Raw genomic sequence first — 18,100 nt, 5'->3', positions numbered from 1 at the left:
AGACACCAGTTGTTGCCGTACACAGTTTGTGCACAATATACCACACAAGAGTCCCACATATGTTCAGTGACGAATTAAATTAATGGAATGGCTAAGTAATGGCATTCGACTGATTATTGGGGTTAAAATTATGCAGATTTATCATCTCGTGATTTGTTTCACGATTCTAGCTTGCTCCGATGATCCCAACACTTTTCCTCCAGCTCTAACAACACTTTCTTCTCTAGCTCGTGGCGACCCGACAAAGACAACGGAATTAGGTTTAGTGTTCCGGGTTGGGATGGGGGTATGACAGGGTGGGGAGAGCGTCGGACTTAGAGGGAAGACCGTGGGAGATGACGACCCGACAGTGGACAGTGGATATGGCTTGGCGGTGAGGCGCCGAAGCCGTGGGGGTGACGAAAGGACAGTGGACCGGCGTTGGTGACAAGGAGCAAATCGAAGCGGCGGGAGCCGCCGGAGTTGAAGAAGATGACAGGGCAGGGGCACCTTGCCGCCATTGACTTGAGGAGGAGGAAAGCAGGGATCGAGGGGAGGGAGAGAAGACCAGCTGTGGGGGAGAGGGGGCTCGCCGGTGCCGTTCGAGCCTTTCGGCCAACCAACGACGAGGCCAGGTGGTGGCGCTGGGGGTGGTGGCAAAACAAGTGGCGAGGGAGCACTTGGTACCATTGAAATGGAGAAGCAAAGATAAGAGGGAGGGATTTAGGATTATGGGAGTCTAAACGAATCTTAAAGTAAAGCAATGTATTGGTCCAAAAATTATAAGATGTATAAGATTTACTCACTCACTTTCATAGGGGGAGAGGAGGGGGGAGGGGGGCTATATGCTATGTGCTTTTCTCACGTCATATATGAACCATAATTGAAAACCTATTTTTACCTCATATTTTCCTAATACCGCTCTCTTTTATATAATAAGACGTTTTGGTTTTGAACATGTTCTTAGAAGAAAAAACATAGTGATAATTATAACACCAAATTAATTTTATTAAATTTAACATTGAATATATTCTTATCATATATGTATTTTTCTTATAAAATGTTGCTATGTTTTTTTTATATGGATCTTCTGCGGTACTGCACCCAGTAGTAGCAGTACTAACAATCCCCACTGATTTATCAATAAACTTGATCAAGCTAAAAAAAAGTTTGAGGGGCATATGTTGAGACATTTTTGTGATTGATCAGGTTCAGAGGGCGCAACTTCGGCGAACCTCACCGACGATCAGCTCCTCGGCGGCCTCCTCACCGCCGCATTCAGCCCGCAGTCATGCCGGAGCCGGTACGAGTTCGCCGGCTACCACAAGAGGAAGCCGCCGCACAAGCCTTCCCCCTACCTCGTCGCCAAGCTCCGCAGCCACGAAGCGCTCCAGAAGCGCTGCGGCCCCGGCACGGCGCCGTACGACAAGGCGCTCCGGCAGCTCAAGTCCGGCGATGGCGCCGCCGCCGCTGATGGCGACGACGACTGCCGCTACCTCGTCTCCATCAGCTACAACCGCGGGCTAGGCAACCGCATCATCGCCATCGTCTCCGCCTTCCTCTACGCCGTCCTCACCGAGCGCGCGCTCCTCGTCGCGCCGTACAACGGCGACGTCGCCGCCCTCTTCTGCGAGCCCTTCCCGGGGACGACGTGGCTGCTCCCCGACGGCGGTCGGCGGTTCCCGCTCCTGCACCTCCGGGACCTCGACGGTAAGTCCAAGGAGAGCCTGGGAGCCTTGCTGAAGAGCAACGGCATCGTCTCCGTCGCCGCCGGCGTGAACGGCAGCACGTCGTCGTCGTGGTCGGGCCGGCCGCCGCCGCCGTACGTGTACCTCCACCTCGACGGCGGCGCCGACTACCACGACAAGCTGTTCTACTGCGACGAGCAGCAGCGCCTCCTCCGCGGCGTGCCGTGGCTGCTGATGAAGACGGACAGCTACCTCGTCCCGGGGCTCTTCCTCGTGCCGTCGCTCCGTGGCGAGCTCGAGCGGATGTTCCCGGAGAAGGACGCCGTGTTCCACCACCTCAGCCGCTACCTCCTCCACCCGGCCAACGCCGTCTGGCACGCCATCACGGCCTACCACCGCGACCACCTCGCCGGCGCCGGCCACCTCGTCGGCATACAGATCCGCGTGTACCACGAGGAGACGCCGCCGGTGTCGCAGGTGGTGCTCGACCAGGTCCTCTCCTGCGCACGCAGGGAGAACCTCCTCCCGGCCGCAGGGAACACGTCGTCGTCGGACCAGGCCGTGCTCGTGACGTCGCTGAGCTCGTGGTACTACGAGAAGATCCGCGACGAGCTCGGTGGCGGCGGCGGTGGCGTGCACCAGCCGAGCCACGAGGGGTTGCAGCGGATGGGCGACACGGCGCACGACATGAGGGCGCTGAGCGAGATGTACCTGCTCAGCACCTGCGACGCGCTGCTCACCACCGGCTTCTCCACCTTCGGCTACGTCGCGCAGGGGCTCGCGGGGTTGCGGCCGTGGATCATGCCGCGGCGGCCGTGGTGGGAGAAGGAGGCGGCCACGGCGGTGCCGGACCCGCCGTGCGCGCGGGTGGCGACGCCGGAGCCGTGCTTCCACTCGCCGTCGTACTACGAGTGCGCGGCGAGGCGGAACTACGACGACATTGGCAAGGTGGTGCCGTACGTGCGGCGCTGCGAGGACGTCAGCTGGGGCATCCAGCTCGTCAATGGAAGCAGCCAGAGCCAGTGGTAGTGTAAAACTGTAGATCACTGAATTGTATAGAGTAGAACATGTGTTCAGATGTTCCACAAAAATACAAAAAGGCGCATGCATTGTACACCACAAATAATCAAATAATCTAGGCAGATGTAATGATATAATGGCAAGAAATAATCTTAGAAGTTAGAACACTGTGCCATTATACTTATAGCAATCTATGACAGGATGTGACATTACGATATTAAATGTTTCATCTTAACCTGGTTGCTAAACTTTGTCCCTGTCACATCGGATGTTTGGACACTAATTTAGAGTATTAGACTATTTATAAAACTAATTGCATAAATGAGAGCTAATCTGCGAGACAAATTTTTTAAGCCTAATTAATACATAATTAGCACATGTTTACTGTAGCATCACATAGGCTAATCATGGATTAATTAGGCTCCATAGATCCGTCTCGCGAATAAGTCCAGAGTTATGGAATAGGTTTTGTCATTAATCCATGTTTAATACTTCTAATTAGTGTCCAATCATCCGATGTGGCAGGGACTAAAACTTTTTAGCCCTATCCAAACCCCCCCTATATTATTACACGGGATGAGTATTATTTTCAGACAAGTTGGGTTTGTTCTTACATAACGGGGTTTTCTTATTGTCAGCTTATCAGCAGACATGAGCTTCTGATGAAAGACAAAACAGAGTTCAGTCAGAAACACTGCTGAATGCAGTACAGAGTTCTGAGTAGCACACTGTTGTTTACCATACTGACAGAAGCTGCCTATACAACACTACAAAATACGCGATCTTAGGTTGATAAGTGTGACATTCAGAAAGAATGTGCCCTAAAATTAGCAATCCTGAATTCCTTATCAAGTTTGTGAAGCCACCAGTAAATAGGACAGGAGAGTTCTTCGTGTTCATTAAGCACATGAAAAATCATTTGCCTGGCCACCACCACTTGTTGGCAGGAGGTGGTGGTGTAAGTACGTCAAGCATGGTCTCCTTCTCCCTTGGTGTCAGTGGAACCCCCCGGACAAGATTCAGAGCCATGATGTGAACGTTAGTCCTCTGCCTGTGCTTTTGGTAAGCCCAGACACCAGCTGCTACGCCACCCACGATCACCTGCTCAGAATTTTACTAGATCAGGTGTTGAACAGCTTCCTCTAAAATCCCAGTTGATGAAGGAAAAGCTTTGTTTGTGTTGTTAGAGAACATATCAAGATCAAATTCAACAGATAGCAGAATGAGGTGAATAATTACTGGAGTCATTTGATTCATTAATTACTGGAGTCATTTGATTCATTCTATCAAGTTCTCAAGAATAAAAGGATATTTTTATTAGCAAGAAAAAGAAGACGATGCTTTTAGTAAATCTTGCTATCGACGTAGAGAGATTAACTTGAGATAAAACAGGATATCATTGGAATAAGAAATGATGGATTATTTTATTTGTAAATTAAAATATTGTGTTTCCATAGCTGAGTATCACCAAATATGTAAACATTTTAAAAGGGAAGCTTCAGCAGTAAAGTTTCTACTCAAGCTAAAACATCTTGCTGAAAGAGTTGCAATGATGAAAAATGCTTAGGTCCATCATGACTAACAAGCAATTCATAAGAAAACGGATCATATGCCAAACAAGTGCATATGTTATTGCATTCAACTAAAGCTGCTTTTATTTAAAGAAAGTAAGTTACAGGAGAATAAATTAAAACGAAATTCTAATTAAGGCTTACCGGTGATAACCATATGGCAGCAGTTTGAAGATCAAATTTAGGGGTATATAGAATTGTTTCTCCATAGTCAGCTTGTAGTTTTTTGTATATCTCCTTATCACTCTTTCCAGATTTGATTTCATCACGAATTAGCTGCAAAAAGCCACAAAGAAATTCTTAACGACAGACAATCAAGTTCCATTGACCTAAGAATGAATTGCAATAATATTTCACTACCAAAAGTTTTTCAAACGAAACAAGGTCAGGAACCAAAGGCATACAGAGTTACATAGTACAGAAGGAACCTGTACCTTCCTAAGCAGAATTGCAATGTCAGCTTGTGAATCTTCAATGGACTGGCTGCCGCACTCGGTGCATCGGACATTGTGGCTAATATTTCTTGCACGGCTTTCAATAATTTGTCGTTGCTTCACATCCTCTTCAGTGGCCATGACAAAAGACAATGTGCTCCGTATGATAGCCAATTAGCTGTATATAAGAACCTGAAGAAAGAAAATGAAAGTTATCACTTAGTAATTGGTCTAAAGAACAAAGCTGTACGGCAATATGAGTCGATGACAAGCAATAATTATCATTATTTACTATTTTGAAAGGCCCAACTTGTGGTCTTTGCATGACCAATCTGGTCTGCCAGACCAGAGTAAAAGAAATTCAGGCTAAGTAAGCTACACAATGTTGTTTTACTCAGCTCATTTACTCTTCCAAGCTTGAACAAAGCCTTGAATCAGGTGGAACAAAGCCCTGTACCCCATTGGATATTCACATCTTTAAGTTAAGAGCATGGACAATTAATACTGGCAGCACTGCTACATGTATTAAGTATCAGTCTTTTAAGATAAACCCTGACCTGGTATCTCTCTCGTGACCTTTCAATAGATGCTAAGTACATCAGATTCCAAGTAAAGGTGTACAGAGTGGGAAGCTAGCAAGATGCTTGTGCATTTATTGCCAGGTGAGCTAAGAGGTGGAGAAAATGGAGAAAAAATTATCAGAACAATGCATCTCATTTCATAGCATTAAGCAATATGGTAAATATATACATGAGACATGGGCAACATGGGCCAAACCTAAACTTTGTGCCTATGATATACAACAATGAGAAATCTACAACTCATCCGCATTGGCAGGTTGAGCTTACTAAGGTTTTCACAAACAACCAAGCCTTTATTTCTTTCTCTAAGAAAAAGGAAGGGCAGGAGCACTGCCGAGTGCATTAAAGGAGAGTGAAAAAAGTTGAACAAGAAAGGCCAAGCGTTCATCTCTCTGTTATAGTTGTGAACAAAAAAATTGTGACTGCGATATATGTGTCATACAGCAAATAACAAGAAAGATTGTTGCAGTAGAAATGTGGTTATGAACTGAACACTGACTGCAAAACAGTTAAAGTACCTAGCTACACAGCAAATTGTGGCTTTGAATAAATTGAACTCTTAAAATAAATATTTAATGATTTTGGAATCACATATACCCAGTGGTGGCTCTAGGAACGATTCATTGGGTGGTCCTACTTGATACTCCAAATTATCACAATGTTACACTACTTTTCTACTCTCCGGGTCTTCATAGACATGAAATTCATTACAATATCTCACTGCAAGTTACACTACAAATTAACGAGACAAACAACAATTTTCCACTAGCACTACTGTATTGACTACTCACTGAGTCGTTGCCAAAAAAAAAATAATAAGTTTCAGTTTTCTCTAATCTAAAGTATATCAGCATATGACTTTAAAGTAGTAATTAGACAGATGAACTTGCATTCTAGAATTACACTATATAAATAAATGAATCTAACAATGACAAAAGGCCGGGCAGCAGGAATCAATTTTAAGTTTTCCATTCACCGATCTATTGAAAATAAAGACTAAAGACTACTCAAGGTGAGCAAGAAATGAGTACAACTCACCGTTGCACTTTGCCCGGGCAGAAGGAGAGCTGGAAAGGCTGAAAGGGGGAGAGCCAGCCAAGCCAGGGGGGGCTCGCCGGTCTCGGTCGTCACGGAGAGCCGAAGAGGGAGATGGCGAGGGCCGAGAGGAGGAGAGCAGGGAGGGCGAGGAGCCGAGGGGACCCGACGCGGGGCGGGGAGAATGGCGGCCCCGGGCGGTCGATGGCTGCGGCCTCTGCTGCGTCGATGGCCGCCGGCGCCGGACGACAGGAGCGGGGAGACGACGGCGCGACGCGTGCGCCTCTCTTTCCTGCCTTCCTGCGTCCCTAACCTAACCCCTCAACTGGGCTTTTTTTTTTGTTGGGCCGCCCCGGTGGGGGTCTTCGTGGGCCAAATTCCATAGGAACCGCCCCTGGAAGGAAAAAGTACACCGAAGGTCCCTCAACTTGTCATCGAGTTACAAAATCATCCCCCAACCACAAAACCAGATAACAGGTGTCCCTCAACTAACAAAACCGTTTACTCCGGTTTTGTCCGATGTGACGGCTGAGTCAACGTGGGCCTCACCTGTCAGGATGCCACGTATCACACTCTCTCTTTCCCCCTCCTCTCCCTTCCTCCTCTCTCTCTCTCTCTAACTTTTCTCAGCGCGTGGTGTTAGGCCGAGTCACCGAGAGCGTCGACGTCATCGTTGACGAGGGCACCGCTACCATCCCGTTCCCGGCGACCGCCGCCGCCGTCGGTAACCTCCGCAACGGCGGCATCAGAGGAGTTGGAGCAGCGGGTCGTTGGGGCTGTGGACCACGATGAGGAGGGTGAAGGCGAGGACGGCCGCCACAAAGAGCTCGAAGAGGAGGTTGCCCCCCGACCGCAGCGTGGCGCGGAGGTCGATCCCGATCCCGGCGCCACCACGCGCCGCCCCTCCCCCGCCGCCGCCTCGTGGGCCTCGTGGGCGGCGGCCGGCGGGGGAGCCGCTGCCATGAACGCACTCGCCAAGTTCAGCCCGGAGGTGAGCCAACCAAACACGCCCCTATATAAAGCCCGCGACCAACACGCACCGCACCGCAAAACCAACACCGCGGAGTCGGAAGGGCGGCGGCGGGCTCCTGTCGTGCCTGCCGTCAGGAAGGGCGGCGGCGGGTCGACGCGCTCACCGGCCGCATCGCGCAGGAGAGCCTCCGTGGCGAGCGCCGCCGGCTCTCCTCGCCCACTCCCTCGGGCTGGGGCTCCTCGCCTCCGCCTCCACGTCGGGCCTCCTCGCCCGTGGCCCGGCCCTCCTCTGGACCTGCAACTTCCAGACGCAGCTCACCTCCGCGCTCGCCGTAGATGGGACGCCGCCTCCGCGCTCTCCACGCTGTCCACCGGCGCCTCCGCCGCCGCGGAGCTTGAGAGCCCCCAGCTCGAGCTCTTCTTCGCCGCCACCGACCTCCACGTCCACCTCCTCTGCTGGGAGGACAACGCCGTCGTTGAGGCCGCCATCAGCCCGTCACGCGCGCGAAGAAGAGCGCGTCACCATCGCGACGGGGAGCGCGAGGATCGCTCACTGACGCCGCCGCTCCGCCACTGCGCTCCCCCGACAACGCCGCCGATTCGCTTGCTCCCCTGACGCCCACCACCGGGCACCGGCCAGAGAAGTGAGAGAGAGAAGGGATAGAAGAGAGGAAAGAGAGGTGTTGACGTGGCCACGCTGACATGCGGGACCCACATAGGTCCCACGCTAACTCAGCCGCCACGTAGGACAAAACCGGAGTCAAAACCACCGAAAGACCTCAAGTGAACGGTTTTGTTAGTTGAGGGGCTCCCGGTATCTGGTTTTGTGGTTGAGGGACGATTTTGTAACTCGATGACAAGTTGAGGGACCTTCGGTGTACTTTTCCCCCAGGAAAGGAAAGGAAAGCTAAGTTACAAGTCTAAGGCCACGTTTGTTTTGGCTTAAGGGCCTATTTGGGGGAGTTTCTCCCAGAATCAGAAGCTCTCTTAAACAGTCCAGCTTTTGGTTCAGATTTTAAGAAGCTGTAGGTATAGAATCTAAAAAATGAACTAGAAGGCAGAAGCTGGGAAACCCAGCTTTTCCAGATTCTTGGAAGCTGGCCACCAATCAGCTACTTCTCAGAATTTTAAGCTCCCCAAACAGGCCCTAAGATGCAATTTAGATTATTGAGCCAGATTAATATAAGCTGAATTATAATAAACCAACGTAGAATAAGTTGTTAGATGTTTGTTTCTCTGGATTATTAGTGGTTTATTAGTTGTTAGCCACCCAATAATCTAAAAAAGCACCTTTAGAGTGGATTACTAGATTATAGTAATCTGGCTTATAGATTGTAATAATCTATCATAATAAACTATATGTTTGTTTTAACTTACTATTAATAATATAGATTATAATAATCCTAAGCTGAATTAAATAGGGCCTATGGCTAAAACTAGCACCTACAATTATGGATGGTGTCATGGTGGGATAGAAGAAAGAAGGGTAAGATGGAAGGGATTAGGATTACTGCAAAATTATCGTGGGTTTTATTTTGGCTACAATCTGATGCCCCAAAATCTGTCGTTTTGGTGATCTATCGCAAATCTGTCGTTTTGGTGATCTATCGCTGCCAGGAGTACGAGAAATTTGGGCATAAATTCAACTGGAACTGCTGTCCACATCCTGATAGAAAATGAAGCTAATCTAAATCTGGCATTCTAGATCATTCAGTAGTGGTGAGCACACATTTCTTCATTGCTCAGTGACAAATAATTTAAGTGCAAAAGTTCTGGCTTGAACTAACATGCTTGTCTTACCCATCTCACTGCTACGACAGTTATCAATTCCCATCAGGAAACAGAAAATGTTATCAATCCTCTTCCTGGCAATAATGTGGTAACAGAAGGAATTAACGGTTCCAGGTAAGAGTAATTCCAGTGGTGTTCAAGTTACTAGCACTAATTCCAGGAGGCTGCAGCAACGACGACGGTGGCCTGGTCGCGGCAGCTCACGGGAGGAGGTCGCGGCAGCGACAGCCACAGCCTGAGTGCAACGGCTCGCAGGTGACCTCCTTTTCCATGGCGGCAAGCAACAAAAAGAGAAGTGTTCCAGAGGAGAGATGACCAATAGTTTTTTTAAAACTTATGACTAGGTATAAGCAATGGTTTTTTTAATCCTTATGACTAGGTATTAGCTATAAGGGTAGCTCATCCAAAAGAACCTATAGGGATCACTCCCACATGTATATGGACTGCTTAGGGGGCTTAAGACTTCCTCTATTTTCATATTGTGGATGCCCCAAGGGATTAACACAATAAAAGTACGGATACGGTTGAATTTCAGAAGCTACAGAAAAAGAACCAACCTCTTCTGAACAGAAATTCTCTTTAAGACATGCAAAATAAATTAGCTCAGGCAGAACGCACTTTATTTTCATGTAGCTGGCAGAGCCAGTGCTGTTATTCCTCTTTAAACAGTAAAAAAAACGTATCCACGGTTCAAACTATGGCCATCAGTAACCACACTTCCCGTCTTTTTTTCTCCATACTGACAGTGTACAAATGACAAATGATGAAGACAACACAGATTACCAGATACATCTAGCAGAAGACCAACTATACAGATGCAACCTCACTACATGGATGGTTTATGCACGAGCTAGGTCGCCCTTACTGGTCACAGGTGCATGTCTGGGTACTTCCCTGGTCCAGTGTAGGGCGCTGCCTGTCCGTGGTATGTTGGCTTGGTTCAGTGATCAACTTTCACGGTAGACTTTCCCAGCAGGTATTCAGCAACAAGTATAGTGTCAGATGCTAATCATGTAGGTTGTTGTTGCCTCAAACTCGCTGATGAAATCTGCAATGAAAGAGTATTGCTGCTTGTTAATCCTGAATACCACATGGTAAATCATCAAGTTCCAAAACCAAGCTTGCTATCAACATGGCCATATGAAATATCAACTAAAAATCCAGGCAGTTCATCTTGTGAGTTTCAAATGTGCATCGCAACTCGCAAACCACCTTTAAATAAAAAATTGCCACGTTAAAGACAAGATTAGATAAGACAGATTAACAGATCCAAATTGTGTTGTCAGATTCAGAATAAGATTAGCACCTTTATTGTGTTTGTAGAAGCGAAACTTCTATCTCTTGCAAAGTCTTTCCCTTTGTTTCAACCACATGGCGCCGCACAAATATTGCTGCTACCACACAAGCTGAGGAAAACATTGTGTACAGAACTTGTGGACCAAGTTGCTCCAGAAGCCGCAAGAACAACAAACTGACAAAAAAATTTACCACCTGCAGCATTTAAGCATAGCATGTCAAGACGTCGATACGAATCATGGTAGAACTACAATGAACCATGGCAAGTAAATAGTGCGCCCTACCAAATTATTGTTGCAACCCTACACTTATCATTTACCATTACATAATCAACCATATCGAAATGTCTAAGTTTTTTATTATCTAATTTAAAAATCTGGCCCCATTATTCATTTATTATTAACAGCATACAGTACCTTTTATCTTATGGCGATTGGGGGAAACGATTTTGTTACACAGAGAAAGCTGCAGCTTACAGAGTCAAATATACTTCTGAAATTCTGATCTTCATTACCATAACCAGGGTTGGTAAAACAGTGTGGAAATGCTATTGAGGACTTAGCAGCTTGAATATTTTGAATTGATCTAATATACCTGTTCTAGCTCAGCCTGACTAAACAACAGCTCAAATTCTTCACCAGGTATTTAGCACTAGGCTCCTTTTATCATTGAACAATGTGAACAGCTATGGTTACATACTAGCAGTAACATATTTTTAAACATCCTAATGGAACAGGAAACATGCATAGACACATAATACCAAATATTAACATATTAAACCAAAAAGTGAAAATCAGCAACGAAATTTCCACGTTGAATTTCACTGTTTGATCTAACTGCCAGCATTTTGACATGCAGTGTCTATTTTTTGAGGATGAAAAATGAACTCCTATCCAATGCACAGACATGCAGTGTCTTTTTTTTTTTGTGATGGAAACATAACTCCTTACCCAATGCACGGACATGCACAGAGCCATAGCCTTGGCCCGTATTTTGTTTGGGAAAATCTCAGGCAAAAGAAGTCCTGGCACTGGACCTGCTCCTAACGAAAATGTCAAGACAAACCTGAAAAAGAAGCACTCAACTATAAGAAACTGGTAGACTTACCATAACATTTGTACTTAATGAGCCAGTAAAGTATAATTGTCAGGAACAATTAAAGAGTTCTGCTAAGAGCAGCATAAAGGTAAACTGTCTCATAATTTAACTAGTTACAAATTAAACCAAATGGAAAGCCCTATTGTTCATATAAAGAATAACTAAGGATGCACAACAACGCTGAGGGTGAAGTCAGGGGAATCAAAATGAAACAACTGCAAAGCAGAACAATATCATGTATGCAACTGATATCCCCAGTGCCATTTACATGTCAGATCGATATATTGACACAGAATTGTTCCACCATATGCAACCAAAAGGTTGCCTGAACAAGTTCTTGGAAGAATTTATACGCAACAATGTTTTGTATCAGGTTGAATAATTTGTTTCCATCCTTCTTATAATCTATTACCTCTAATGAGGTATAAGAGAAATGATATCCTTTGGGTTGATGTGAAATGGATGGTCTGAACAAATTTAGAGCACCATAAAAAAAATCCTATTTGTAGATACAATAAGTAGAGAATTTTGCATATTTTTAAGCCTGATATTGGCACATTTGGCACAAAAATGTAGCATAAATTGGCTTAACCAATAGGAGCATAAAACCTCCTGCTTAAGGTATTCAACTAGTAGTCACAGCTATTTAGTTTAGCCTCCTAGACATTAATAACTAAATTCAGATAACTTGAAAGATAGTAGAATCAAAGTAACGGAAGACATAAAATTCTAAAACTTACAATAGCATGCCACCAACTGAAAGATATACGCTTGCAGAACCAAGGTGGTGACGATTTGCTCCAACAGCCTGAAGTCCCATTGCAAAGGCCTATAGCAGTAAAGATGTGCAGTGAGTAATGTTCAACATTATCTTCCAAGTTCCAATCACAGTGATAGCTTACCATGCCAAGGAAGCTCCCTGAAAGAAGTACTTTCCTTCCTAGTTTGTCCATTAGAAGCATAGCTACAATTGAGCCTGGAAGCAAACACATCAAACAAAATCCATCAACCATCAATATAACAGAACAGTAGAACAACAGAAAAAAAGAGAAGATGCTCCAATGAGCCCACCTGATAAATTTGCTATCCCCATGCATATGTTCGCAAGGTTAGGGGGCACACCCACACTTCTGAACACAGTTGATGAGAAATAGAACACAGAATTTATGCCGGATAACTGTTGTAAAGCAAAGAGCGTTGTGCCAATAAAAACAACTGTAGCAAAAAGGGACTTGTAATGAACAAACTTCAAGGCCAAACATAAATAAGGTTATAGTTTAGCGCAAATACACAACAGAATGGAAAACACATAACAGCTTGTACCATTAAAGTTGCGACCATAAAACAATTCCGAATACTTCACATTTTCTCCATCATCGCCTCTTTCAGATCGGGAGAGTTCTGCCATAGCAGACTTAACATGAAGAGGACCTAGAAGTTTTTCAAATTGTATCTCTGCTTCAGTCGTTCTTCCACACTGAATAAAAGATAAGACTCGTCAATAATTTTCAATGTATGTGCTACAAGTTAAATATAAATATGTCAATACAAATTGCCAATATAAAGAAGTATGGGAGTTGTATAAGTCTGTGTTGAGAATTGGTTTTCTCAGAAAAAAAACTAATAAAATGTTTTGCTCATATCAGAGCTGTATTTGCATGGTGCACAATCAGAAAACAGGCACAGTATTGAGGAAACTAAAGATCAACGATATTTATCCGAAAATCTAATGTGTGCTTTCTGAAGCAAATACCAATATGTGCCAATGGACTACTCTTCTATAGATATCATTCGTGTTACCATCTAAGTAACAATAGGCAATAAGTTTGTGTCAACCCATTATTAATTGTAAGCACAAAAAACCTCAGGATGATGGTAGATTGCAAGTTCTAACCAACAGATTAATTGTTTGATTTAATACGACAGTGACCTTCAAACATTCATGGAAAAATCAGCATGTGGTATTTGCATATAGTTTAAGAGATCAAATGTCGTTTCCGACAAAGTGACTCCAAGATGGTCCTCAAATATGAGTATCTCATTTTACGACTAGCAAAGGCACTTAAGATCAAATTTGCCGAAGCACAATTATAGAGAATCAGACACCTGAAGGGTGATTTAAGTTGGAAGATCATAGATAGAAAATAAGCAGCTTCCCCCAAGATAAACACACCTTATACAGCCACTGGGGGCTCTCAGCACAGAACTCCATTCCAAGAGCTTGTAAAGTTGCTGGAACAGCTGCAACCCAGAAACACACCCTCCACCTGTTAATAGCAAAGGATAAAGTTAGATGCATCAGATTTACTAACTACACAAAACATGTAGAGAGCTACAGAAGAAAGCATCTAACCATCTATCAATATCCTTCACAGGTGTACCAATTAGGAGAGATACTACGATTCCAAGGCAGGTTGCAATCTGAACAAAGCTCCCATATGTGCCCCTCACTGAAGGAGGAGAAACCTGGATCCAAGGGATTATAAGAAAAAGGTACAAATGAATAAGATTAATATTTGATACAGACAATCAGAGATTGAGGCATAGGTGCATAACACCAATTACATACCTCTGTTATGTACAGTGAAGCTACTGGTGGACCTAATCCCATCCCTGTTCCAACCAAAAATCTTCCAAGAAGCATACCCTCCAGACTATTGGTGAGAGCGCTGCAAAATGTTTCTTCTTCAGGAAGGTTCAATGAAACAGAATCATAGGAATAACTAAGTTCAGGCATAGTTCCTTCCGGCAGCTCTCAAGTATTAGGTGCTCATAGATGTAAGTATTACACAATTGCATTTTCGGAAATAACAGTCTTGGTGCAACTACCAAAACGGATCCTATTAAATAACATGCAGAAGATAAAAGTGCTAAAGATTCAAAAAAAGGTTAGCATCTTAAATATTATCATTCAATGCACTTAAGTGAACTTTAGTTTGTGGATGCCATGTAGCAATGGCAATGTAAAAGCACCTCAAGGTAATCAGAGCACATATGGTTTATGTTGTTATTATTCAACTTATCAGCAACTCTACAGCACCAATAAATAAACCAAGACTTAACACCCATAAGTGACTTGGTATGCTATATCCAAAACGTACACTAGCTATCAATTAATAAGAGTGTTGAATTATTGAAAGGCTAGAACTTTTCCCTTTTTAAGGATAATCAATCTAAGTACATCATGAGCGCAATTAAGAAAAGAATATTTACTATTGAGCCATGGTTTTCTAGAAGATGCGTGTAATTAATTTTCAGTACTCTTCAGTCTATTGTGGCTAGTGAAAGTCAATTTATCGTAAAGTTCGATTGCTTTCATGTTTGCATGTGAAGTTACACTAGCTCCACAGTCAGTCGAAGAAACCATATAAATTTACCTAATGGCGGGATGGCAAACCTAGTATTCTCAATATACTACTCTCTGCACTGTGTTAAGAGGACCACACATTTTATTCATCTCCTACATAACTCGGAGATTCAAAATCCCATGGAAGGACGAATCCATCAAGCTACTACTTGTCACACCACCAATATATCAATATGATACATAAGAAAGAGTAAGTTTGTTGTTCCCAACATTCAACTTTCCAAATAAAGTATACAATACCAACAAGAAACCAGGCTACCAGTGGCCACTGACCTTATTTGTTTAACACCAAGAAACCAACAACTCCAGCTAGAAAATAAGAAATGCTAGCAAGTGGCAATTAAATACATTCCAAACTGACCAAACTGCACATGGACTAGGATTTAGTGGAAGTGACCATCAACAGAAGTGTGATGCCATGGATTACCACACATGGACTAAGGATTCAGAGGAAGTAGCCATCAACAGAAGTGTGACACCACAAATTACCACGCATGGACTAAGGATTGAGAGGAAGTAGCCGTCAACAGAAGTGGGACACCACGAATTACCTTACGGCAGCGCCGATGATCATGGGCAGCGCACTGAGCTGAAACGCGCGACGCCTGCCGATTCCGTCAGCGATGGATCCACTGAACAGGCACCCAACAAACGCACCACCCAGGCAGATGCTCACCACAAGGCCTGAAACACAGGACACCCAATTGCTCCCATGCCCAATAACATCAAATTTCACCCGAATCGTGGCTGCTTACTTACCTTCGGCGAGGGTGTTCCCGGCGAAGCCGAGGTCGGTGGAGATGCTCTCGAGCGGCTCGTTCACGACCCTGCACCAAACCAACCAATCACACGCACGCGCTCCACACCGTGAGTTGGGAAAACAACCACAACCAGAAGAAGAAATGAGAAAATGGATGGCACGCACCCGGAGTGGTAGCCGAAGAGGAAGGAGGTGAGCGTGGCGACGCACACGTGCGGCAGCGACATGCGCCACGACGGGGCCCCGCCGTCCGCCATTTTCGCTGCAGAAACCGCCACCGAGCACAGAAAAAAAAAACCTCAAAATCTCACCACCCAAAAAAAAATCGCAGGGAAAAAAAAAGAGAAAAAACCGTGCACGGACCTGGCGTCTCGACGTCGAGATCCATGGCGGCGTCCCTGGACGGCACGCGCTTGTACGCCGACGACTTAAGCTTCCACCGCATCGGCGCTGATCGGAGAAAGAGACAACGCAACGCAACGCAACGCAAGCAGCAGCAGGAGGAGGTCAGTCTAGGGATTTGGGAAAGCGGAAGGCGAGATCGATCTGGTGGTAAATGCCTCGACACTCGCCTCGGGGATGTATTAATAGCGGTGGTGGCGTGGCGTGGTTAGCACATGAGAAGAAAAAAAAATCAAAAAATCGAGGAGGAGGCGGCCTACAAAGTTACCTGACCACCACCGCCGCGTGCGCGGGCATCAGATCGGCCGGAGGGGGCGACGGCGACGGCGAGGGGGTGGTGGCGGCGGCTTGGATCTGGGAGAAAGGGGAGGTGATTTGATGCTGTGAGGCTGTGGATCTCTCTCTCTCTCTCTCTCTATCTCGGGGGGAGTGGGTTTGGTGGCGTAGCACGGAGAGGAGAGGAGAGGAGCGGAGCGGAGATGGCGGGGGATGAGCTCGTGTCGTGAGGCTGTGGTGCTCTCGTGCGACGAACGAATGCCACCTTTGCTTCTGTTGGTTCCTTTTTTGCTTGGAGCAAAGCTTGTTGGTACACTTCATTTAAGAGAACGGGGTTTTGCACAATAGCCCTTGAGGGTATAGGGTTTTTCAGACAACTTCAGCGGCTACTTCCTCATTTTCTGTAAACACGCTTATAAAAGAAGAAATCTATATAAAAGTTTTCAGAAACAAAACAAATTAATATTTATAGGTTTGTAATAAATAATACTCAATTTATAATTCTCTAATAACATGTATCATTCCGCGTATCGCAAAAATCTCGACCGAACAGCAAACCTTGTTTTTGGTTTCTTTACTGGATTATTTGCTCCATGCTTTGAGAAAAAAAGTTCTCTTCTCTTAAACCACTTATTTTATATTATTTGTTAAGTTTATTTATCAAACTATTTAATTTATCCTTAGAATCAAGTAAATAATCCTACAATAACAATTTGCTCAACGATTTGTTTGAAACTGTGCCAAGGTTCTATTTGGGGTGCGTGATACGTCTTGATAGTATTACATTATATAAAACAAATGGTCAAACGTGTGTTGAAAAATCAAAGTAATCATCCATTTTAAAAAGGAGGTAGTATTATCCATTTGCATAGTATTATCGAACATAGTATTTAAAAGTCTTAGCACATTGGATGAATCGTTTTTTAGGTAATGGAATAACCGGAATTCAACGAGCTACAATCAATTATTACAAAGTCCACACATGAACAAACTCAGCACACACTGACATAATATAAAGAAAACATAGACTAAGAAACACCAACACACGATAAAAGAACCCTTAATTACTTAATTCTATTTGAGAATCTCCATCTGAAGTTGACAAAAAGGTGCATAATCGTCGACTCAAGTTTACAAAATGCTTCATTTATTATCTTGATATCATCATTATGCCTTTATAGTTGGGTCTAACCCCGAAACCAATATATTGCCCTGAAAAGTACCTGCAAATAAGATTTTGATGATGTTTTATCAAAAATCATATCATTCTACTATGCCAAAGAGCCCAACATTATAACGGAAGCCTCTACAAGAATAAGTTTCTTAACTTTTTTTATTAACACTCACCAGCCAATTCCCAAACATATAAGAAACACTATGTGGTGTGTATAATCCAAATGAGAATTGAATTGATCTCCAAAGAAATCTAGAAAAATGACAATCCAGGAAAAGATGGTAAAATTGTTTATTTTTCATATAAAAACAATATCTCAAACTACCATTCCAATTCCTCTTAGCCAAATTATCTTTTGTTAACACATTCGATGAATCATGGTGTTGAAAAAAGTTAATTTACAAAAGTTTTAAGTTAGGAAAAGCTCGTATACATATAAAAAAATTCCTTGGAAAGGATTTGAGTTGGGAAAAGATTTGAGTTCGGGCTGGTTTAATATAGCCAGCCAAATTTAATCCTTTGAGGCAGAATGCGAAAATACAACAAAGATAGTGGACGCCCATGCAAAGTCTCCAAACCAGAAATCCCAGTACGCAACGTGTGGAGGTTAGGCTGTGCGCGCGCTGCGGCCACCGTGACGCGTGTTCGCTAACACC

The 18,100-nt window shown here is 44.6% G+C and overlaps 3 protein-coding genes across 7 annotated transcripts in view; 1 reads left to right on the top strand and 2 right to left on the bottom strand.

Moving 5' to 3' along the window:
• Nucleotides 1-2,935, top strand: part of LOC4329001 (galactoside 2-alpha-L-fucosyltransferase) — a 7,078-nt gene extending 4,143 nt beyond the window's left edge. Inside the window, exon 2 of one of the 2 annotated variants that reach the window (NM_001416508.1) lies at nucleotides 1,189-2,935. In NM_001416508.1, coding sequence (NP_001403437.1) covers nucleotides 1,189-2,696 — 1,508 coding nt within the window. In that variant the 3' untranslated portion in view covers nucleotides 2,697-2,935. The remainder of the gene's footprint in view (nucleotides 1-1,188) is intronic. The other variant, XM_015769841.3, reaches the window with a different exon arrangement.
• Nucleotides 2,936-3,222: 287 nt separating this feature from the next.
• Nucleotides 3,223-7,739, bottom strand: LOC4329000 (cytochrome c-type biogenesis CcmH-like mitochondrial protein). 3 transcript variants are annotated; one of them, XM_026023371.2, is made up of 5 exons: nucleotides 6,312-6,446; nucleotides 5,250-5,359; nucleotides 4,693-4,884; nucleotides 4,403-4,534; nucleotides 3,250-3,788 (listed from the first exon to the last, which is right to left on the bottom strand). In XM_026023371.2, exons 3-5 carry the CDS (start codon nucleotides 4,831-4,833, stop codon nucleotides 3,603-3,605), a joined length of 459 nt encoding a protein of 152 aa, XP_025879156.1. In that variant the 5' UTR covers nucleotides 4,834-4,884; nucleotides 5,250-5,359; nucleotides 6,312-6,446; the 3' UTR covers nucleotides 3,250-3,602. The 3 variants fall into 3 exon arrangements, with proteins under 3 accessions (NP_001403434.1, XP_025879156.1, XP_025879157.1); NM_001416505.1 differs by lacking the exon at nucleotides 5,250-5,359 and having other exon boundaries at nucleotides 3,223-3,788; nucleotides 6,312-6,635; XM_026023372.2 differs by lacking the exons at nucleotides 5,250-5,359; nucleotides 6,312-6,446 and adding an exon at nucleotides 7,600-7,739.
• Nucleotides 7,740-9,632: 1,893 nt separating this feature from the next.
• On the bottom strand, nucleotides 9,633-16,555 carry LOC4328999 (probable plastidic glucose transporter 2). 2 transcript variants are annotated; one of them, NM_001416507.1, is made up of 15 exons: nucleotides 16,263-16,555; nucleotides 15,956-16,042; nucleotides 15,758-15,854; nucleotides 15,592-15,659; nucleotides 15,384-15,516; nucleotides 14,035-14,134; nucleotides 13,819-13,931; nucleotides 13,639-13,732; nucleotides 12,789-12,942; nucleotides 12,537-12,680; nucleotides 12,368-12,441; nucleotides 12,206-12,294; nucleotides 11,318-11,432; nucleotides 10,378-10,562; nucleotides 9,633-10,283 (listed from the first exon to the last, which is right to left on the bottom strand). In NM_001416507.1, exons 2-14 carry the CDS (start codon nucleotides 16,035-16,037, stop codon nucleotides 10,380-10,382), a joined length of 1,446 nt encoding a protein of 481 aa, NP_001403436.1. In that variant the 5' UTR covers nucleotides 16,038-16,042; nucleotides 16,263-16,555; the 3' UTR covers nucleotides 9,633-10,283; nucleotides 10,378-10,379. The 2 variants fall into 2 exon arrangements, with proteins under 2 accessions (NP_001403436.1, NP_001403435.1); NM_001416506.1 differs by having other exon boundaries at nucleotides 9,633-10,119.
• Nucleotides 16,556-18,100: the final 1,545 nt, after the last annotated feature.

Source organism: Oryza sativa, chromosome 2 (genome assembly GCF_034140825.1).
Source record: "Oryza sativa Japonica Group chromosome 2, ASM3414082v1".
Lineage (NCBI taxonomy): Eukaryota > Viridiplantae > Streptophyta > Magnoliopsida > Poales > Poaceae > Oryza > Oryza sativa.
This window is presented reverse-complemented; position numbering and strand designations above follow the sequence as displayed.